Source organism: Citrus sinensis, chromosome 3, assembly GCF_022201045.2.
Source record: "Citrus sinensis cultivar Valencia sweet orange chromosome 3, DVS_A1.0, whole genome shotgun sequence".
Lineage (NCBI taxonomy): Eukaryota > Viridiplantae > Streptophyta > Magnoliopsida > Sapindales > Rutaceae > Citrus > Citrus sinensis.
The window spans coordinates 10,015,358-10,022,902 of NC_068558.1; the positions used below are offsets into that span (position 1 = coordinate 10,015,358).

At 34.8% G+C, this 7,545-nt stretch overlaps 2 protein-coding genes across 2 annotated transcripts; both read left to right on the forward strand.

Annotated features, from left to right (window-relative positions):
• The first annotated feature begins 3,906 nt into the window (after nt 1–3,906).
• Nucleotides 3,907–4,591, forward strand: LOC102623469 (VQ motif-containing protein 20). The gene has a single exon (XM_006485790.2). The coding sequence runs from the start codon at nt 3,907–3,909 to the stop codon at nt 4,573–4,575; it is 669 nt and encodes a 222-aa protein (XP_006485853.2). The 3' UTR covers nt 4,576–4,591.
• A 2,519-nt stretch (nt 4,592–7,110) lies between these two features.
• Nucleotides 7,111–7,545, forward strand: LOC127900546 (uncharacterized). Its single transcript, XM_052435691.1, has one exon. It carries the CDS (start codon nt 7,111–7,113, stop codon nt 7,543–7,545), a length of 435 nt encoding a protein of 144 aa, XP_052291651.1.

Genomic DNA, 7,545 nt, shown 5'->3' on the forward strand with positions numbered 1-7,545 from the left:
AATATTTGATAAAAGGGATGGGTAGAAAGGCTCAAACGGATTAAAGATGGCCTTTCCATCATCTTTTAGGGCTCTAAATAATCTTCCATATCTACTAGTTAGATGGGCCTCCATATGTAGCAACACACATTTTTTTTCTTTTTTTATTTTACAATTTTTTTTAAAGGTTAACTCAAAAGAAATTTAGAGATTGTGTATACAGCAATAACTGCTAAGCTGTATAAAGAATGGGCAAAAGGGTTACTCTCCAAGAAAATGATAGGCTCAAAAACTCACTTGATACTTATTATGACATGTTCATTCCTTCAAGCAATTCATATTTGTCTCCGACATCAACACGTAGAGTAGCAAACATAGTGTAACATCACTTAAGACTAAAGATAATACAAATACTAAAATTTAAAATTAATCATGTCATCCAATGTTAAAACAAATCACACATTTTTTTTTTTAAACAACATTCTACCCCTCAACCTATTCTAAACATGAAAGGAAAATATGCATGCAGAAATGTGAAAATGATGCAGAAAAATTAATTAGAAAAAGATTTTTTTTAATTTTTAACTAAGAAGATACGTTTCTAGAGGCACTACACTCCATATTCAGCCATCTTCGACTCAAATATTTGAAAATGTATATTTATAAAGGAGAAATTAAAAAGAAGAAGAAAAATGAACATCAAAACTTAATAAAGAAAAAGAAAATGTCTGAATTTTTTTTTGAATTTTTTTTTGTTTTTTTTCAAACGATGAAGATGCGTTTCTAGAGTCACTACACTCCATATTCAGCCATCTTCAACACAAAAAGTTAGCAACAATTAGTTTCTACAACAAAAAATTAGTAAAAACTTAACCAAGATTCCACAATTATCGACTATTCCCTCCCCCTAATCAGAACGAAACATTGTCCTCAATGTTTTAAAGGAAAAAAGTAGAGTTTAGAAGACATCACCTGGGTGGTGCAACACAGAAGAAAATATTTACAGGCGGAGAGTTAAATCTAATTTGTACTTCTTACTGCGGCTACTGTTACCATCATTATTTGGACGCTCTAACACAAAGGTCCAGGGGTCTGGCTCCGGTCGATAAGCTTGTAACAAATCAAGTAGCTCATTAGCTATGTGAGCACAAATAAAAAGGTTTTTGGCATTGGAAGGAACGAAATAGTTTTTTATTGCATGGTTTCTCGTGAACAGTAACGTGGACAGTACCGTACATGTGAACAGTGCCATTTTTCCTTTTATGCTTCTCCTAAGGTTTTTGACCATCTTGAGTTCAAAAGTGATGTTCGTTTTGCCATCTGATCTCTCGTTTATTGTGAAATGACTATGATGCCCCTAAAATACATAAAATACTTAATTAAAATAAAACACACGGAATTAAATCAAAAGAAGGTTAAATACATAAAAGTAAGGGTGTTAGTAAAACTTGAAGTGTAAAATGACGATTTTCTCCTTTATAAATATACATTTTCTAACACTCAACAATAACCATAAAAGTTTTTGCTTTTTTCATCTTAACCCCCCAAACAAATTTCTATCAACATTAGCCATAAAAAAACCTTTGAGACCAAAATACCCCTCTCTCATCTCTCCCCTAACAATCTCTCTTTCACTCATCTCTCCCAAACTGAAGAAACTCTCATAGTCGGCGGCGACAACAGCCCTCGTCGGCGGCGGCTCCATCTCTCATCGGCATCCGATTAACCATCTACAGCCTTCAACAAAACCTAAGTTAGTCATTTTATTTATATTTCATTAATTTAAAATGAAATTTTAGAATAATAGTGGCTGTAGTTTGAGAATAATGGTGGTGGTGTTTGTGGTGGTGGTTGTTGTTTTGGGAGTGTAGAACCGCTGCCCAGCGAAGGGCGCTAGAGCGCACGCGCCGCTCGCCCAAGCGACGGGCGCTAGCTCGCGCCCGTGCTGTCGCACCAATTTTTGGTGCGACATCACGACCTGTCACACCAAATTACAGTGGGTTTAATATTTTTTTTCCGTCAAGTCAATTTATTTTATTTTTGTTGTAAATACAATGTAATAATGTTATAAATATTACAGATACATGGCGAAATCAGAATCATCGGATATCGAAGTAGGCATGATGTATTTTCGTTATGCCGATCACTTTCCGGGTCGAATTTCGAGCATGTGTAATTTATCTTTGGTCGTAAAAGCCATCGAGGAAAAATTAACAAAGTGGCAGTTGAATCTATTCAAGAAGGATATATTTGGACATTTCTTGGAGTGTCGAAGCTTTCCATTTAGTGGGGTAATTTTGCACAATCTTTTACTGAGGCAAGTGGCCCATAAAGAAGATAGCCGTGAGGATCAGTTATGGTTTCAAATTGGTGAGCATTTGATTCGCTTGTCAATTATAGAATGGTGCTTGGTTACTGGACTTTCATATGGTGTTGATACCGAACTAAGAAATAACAAAATGGTGCATAGGCTACGGAATACGTATTTTGGTGGTGTGTATCGCAAGATTAATCTTAAGGAATTCGATACATTATTTAAGAAGTTGAAATTCGAGGAAATGGACGATATAGACGCATTAAAGATTGCGTTCTTTTATTTTGCGGACAGAGTACTAAATGCAAGAAAAAATCACTGTCAAATTAATTTTGATTGGCTTAACGAAGTTGATGATATAGAGTACTTCCGAAACCGTCAATGGAGTCTTTTGTCGTGGGAAATGATATACGAGAGTCTTGACGATGCACTGTTCGAGAAAGACAAGAAATTTAAGACGACTCGGTTGAAAAACCCATATCATAACTCGGTTGTAAAGAGTATATATATGTTGGTTGCTTCGAATTTGTATAGATTAGATGAGAAATTTTAGAGTACATTAAAGATATTATATTTAATTAATACATATATGCTATGCATATTTTTATTAAATATGTTTGATGTGTTCTAAAATCACTTCAAATGGAGACAAATGGAATATAAAAGTACCCAAATAGATGGATGTATGTAAAGGATAAATTGTCATTCCCCTCTCTCTGCCTCTAATTGATATCGGGCTGCTCACTTGAAAGACAAGATAAAAATTGTAAAAAATGTCTCTTATAACATTTTTCTTGTCAAGTTGACCCAGCAAAGGGAAATTTGTAGAGTTTGAACGGCCAAAAAGATATGTAAAGAGTATATAAATGTTGGTTAATTGTGAAAATAGTAAAACTTTTATGGTTATTTTTATAAATTTTCCAAATAGAAACTTAAGCTTCTAAGTTTTTTCTGTTATAATTTTTGAAAACAAATTTTACATATGTGCATGACACAAGAAGTGAAGTAGAACGCTAAACTGATAATAATAAATTGATGCCGAGAATATACGGGTCTATACTATATACTATACGTGTGTCGATTATACCGACACGCCACATCACGTGAGTGGCACCCACGCTCGTGTTAATACCTGCTTTTTATTTATTTATTTTCTTTTTGAAGAAATACCTGCTTTTAAGAAAAAACAGAAAGATATAAAATAAGAAACCCAAACCATGCTTCCCCACCAAACGCGCCGTCAACGCCCAACCTTAAAACCAGCTAAAACCAACACTTAGGGGACTCGCCTTCCCAACTAATCTCCCTACAACCACTCATATTTCAACACGTCAGCATCCTCATTACAACGGCCCACCCTACTTGGGACTCTCTTTTCCTTTTTGCTCACGTGCCTGTTTCCTCTGCCAAATCGTGACGTGGCGTTGTTTCGCTCGCCCATGCAGTTAAATTCTATTTTTAGTTCTTTTTGCATTAGATTATTTTCATTATCCTTTCTTTTAATTTTTTAAAAAATTTTTTATTTTTATTTTTATTACCGGTGCCTATAAAAACAAAACCAAAACAACATTCAATTTCCCTTCTCGTGTCTCCATTTTTTAAAAAATTAAAAAATGAGGCCAACATCAGCAGCAACACAACAATGCAATAACGATAACAATAATAATCAAAATAATAATAATAACAATAATAATTCTCCGCCATTGAAGATCAATAAAGACTCACATTTCATCAAGAAATCGTCGGCGTCGGCGTCGGCGTCGGTGTCATTGCCGCCGTCGCACCGGCATCCAGTGATCATCTACACGCATTCGCCGAAGATCATACACACGCACCCGCGAGACTTCATGGTACTGGTGCAGAAACTCACCGGATTGTCGCGATCGAGCGACGATAACTCGACGGAGAAATGCAATGGATCGTCGGAGGAGGAGAATAATGATAGCAACAACAACAATATTAAGAGCTGTAAGATCGTCGGAATGGACGACGAGTCGACGTCGGTGATAACGACGGATGAGAACTGCAGCGGAGGAAACATCGACGACGGTCAGGTGAATTCTTGTTTTGTTCCGCCGCCGATATTTGAGCCGCCGAATCCATTTTTTACGAGTAATATTCCAGTGTTTACGCCGAATTCTGCAGATTTTTTGTGCTCGAATCATCAGCAGTTTTATAATTACGCAGCTGATTCGTTGCTTTTCTCGTCGAATATCAGAGGGGCAATTTCGTCAACACATCCGGCAGCAGCTGAAGGCATGAATGATTTTCGTGAATTTTAGAGTTTTTCTTTTTAAAAATTTTGGAGGCATACATATTATTATAATATTATTTATATTATAATATATTAACTATTAAATTCATTCATTCATTCATTCTTTCTTTAGGTGAACTCTTTTGATTTGTTTTTGATGATAATAAGGGTTCAATTAAATTAATTAAGTTATTAGATAGCATTTTTTTTCCCCTTCAGGAATAAAGTTTTACAGAACAATGTTTGTTTGTTGAGCCTTTTATTATTTCACTTGATGGTAGTCATGGAAGAAAAAAAATTTTTTGTTTATTTGCGTAGCTTTCTTATTCAAAATATATCATTGTAATTTTTTTGAAATCATATATGCATAAGATGGGGACTCTTTGTTTTTTTTTTTTTTTGGGTTCTAGTTCAAAATGTTTCTGATCTCTTTCTTTTCTGCATGATTTTTTTTTTGGGTAGTATGTGAAATATATGTGAAGACTAATAATGTTCATTACTCAAAAAAAAAAAGAAGGATATTGTCAACGATTCCTCACTTGAAAGACAGAATAAACTTTTATAAAAAATGTTCTTTAACATTTTTCCTGTCAACTTGAACCGGCAAAGGGACGTGTGGATTTTGAATGGCCAAAGGGAGAGTAAATACATGTTGGCTGTCTAGAATCTGTCAAAAATGAGAGGAGAAGTTTTAGATTACATTTACATCATAAGTTTATAATTTATTAATGCATATATATTATGTGCAGTTTAATTAAATAAAATTATTAATTATATAATAATTTTTTAAAATAAATGCACCTATGATATATATGCATTAATTAGGTGTAATACTTATAATGTGTTTTAAAATTTCTCAAATAAAAAACTGATGGAGTATAAAAATGCGTAAATAGTTGGACGTACGTAAAGAACAAAATTGTTATTTTATAGTTACAAATTTTATTACCAAGATTTGAAGTGCTATAGTTTCTAAGGAAAATCATCGCTCATTAAAAGTTATAACTTTTCATGATTCGGAGTCCTACTTGGAAGCTTCCCATGCTTTTGCTCTCTCCTTTTTTTTTTCCCCTCTTCTTCAAAACTACTGTCGATTTATTCAATTGAAAGTCATGATAAAAAATTTTAAAAAAATGCCTCTTTAATATTTTTAATATCAAGTTGACATGGCAAAGGGACATATGCAAAGTTTGAATCTCCAAAGCGATATGTAAAGAGTATATATATGTTGGTTGCCTCGAATTTGTATAGATTAGATGAGAAATTTTAGAGTACATTAAAGATATTATATTTAATTAATACATATATGCTATGCATATTTTTATTAAATATGTTTGATGTGTTCTAAAATCACTTCAAATGGAGACAAATGGAATATAAAAGTACCCAAATAGATGGATGTATGTAAAGGATAAATTGTCATTCCCCTCTCTCTGCCTCTAATTGATATCGGGCTGCTCACTTGAAAGACAAGATAAAAATTGTAAACAATGTCTCTTATAACATTTTTCTTGTCAAGTTGACCCAGCAAAGGGAAATTTGTAGAGTTTGAATGGCCAAAAAGATATGTAAAGAGTATATAAATGTTGGTTAATTGTGAAAATAGTAAAACTTTTATGGTTATTTTTATAAATTTTCCAAATAGAAACTTAAGCTTCTAAGTTTTTTCTGTTATAATTTTTGAAAACAAATTTTGCATATGTGCATGACACAAGAAGTGAAGTAGAATGCTAAACTGATAATAATAAATTGATGCTGAGAATATACGGGTCTATACTATATACTATACGTGTGTCGATTATACCGACGCGCCACATCACGTGAGTGGCACCCACGCTCGTGTTAATACCTGCTTTTTATTTATTTATTTTCTTTTTGAAGAAATACCTGCTTTTAAGGAAAAACAGAAAGATATAAAATAAGAAACCCAAACCATGCTTCCCCACCAAACGCGCCGTCAACGCCCAACCTTAAAACCAGCTAAAACCAACACCTAGGGGACTCGCCTTCCCAACTAATCTCCCTACAACCACTCATATTTCAACACGTCAGCATCCTCATTACAACGGCCCACCCTACTTGGGACTCTCTTTTCCTTTTTGCTCACGTGCCTGTTTCCTCTGCCAAATCGTGACGTGGCGTTGTTTCGCTCGCCCATGCAGTTAAATTCTATTTTTAGTTCTTTTTGCATTAGATTATTTTCATTATCCTTTCTTTTAATTTTTTAAAATTTTTTTATTTTTATTTTTATTACCGGTGCCTATAAAAACAAAACCAAAACAACATTCAATTTCCCTTCTCGTGTCTCCATTTTTTAAAAAATTAAAAAATGAGGCCAACATCAGCAGCAACACAACAATGCAATAACGATAACAATAATAATCAAAATAATAATAATAACAATAATAATTCTCCGCCATTGAAGATCAATAAAGACTCACATTTCATCAAGAAATCGTCGGCGTCGGCGTCGGCGTCGGTGTCATTGCCGCCGTCGCACCGGCATCCAGTGATCATCTACACGCATTCGCCGAAGATTATACACACGCAACCGCGAGACTTCATGGTACTGGTGCAGAAACTCACCGGATTGTCGCGATCGAGCGATGATAACTCGACGGAGAAATGCAATGGATCGTCGGAGGAGGAGAATAATGATAGCAACAACAACAATATTAAGAGCTGTAAGATCGTCGGAATGGACGACGAGTCGACGTCGGTGATAACGACGGATGAGAACTGCAGCGGAGGAAACATCGACGACGGTCAGGTGAATTCTTGTTTTGTTCCGCCGCCGATATTTGAGCCGCCGAATCCATTTTTTACGAGTAATATTCCAGTGTTTACGCCGAATTCTGCAGATTTTTTGTGCTCGAATCATCAGCAGTTTTATAATTACGCAGCTGATTCGTTGCTTTTCTCGTCGAATATCAGAGGGGCAATTTCGTCAACACATCCGGCAGCAGCTGAAGGCATGAATGATTTTCGTGAATTTTAG

Excerpts from the sequence above, each read along its gene's own strand:
- LOC127900546 (XM_052435691.1), top strand. The coding sequence starts at position 7,111 with ATGGTACTGGTGCAGAAACTCACCGGATTGTCGCGATCGAGCGATGAT.
- LOC102623469 (XM_006485790.2), top strand. The coding sequence starts at position 3,907 with ATGAGGCCAACATCAGCAGCAACACAACAATGCAATAACGATAACAAT.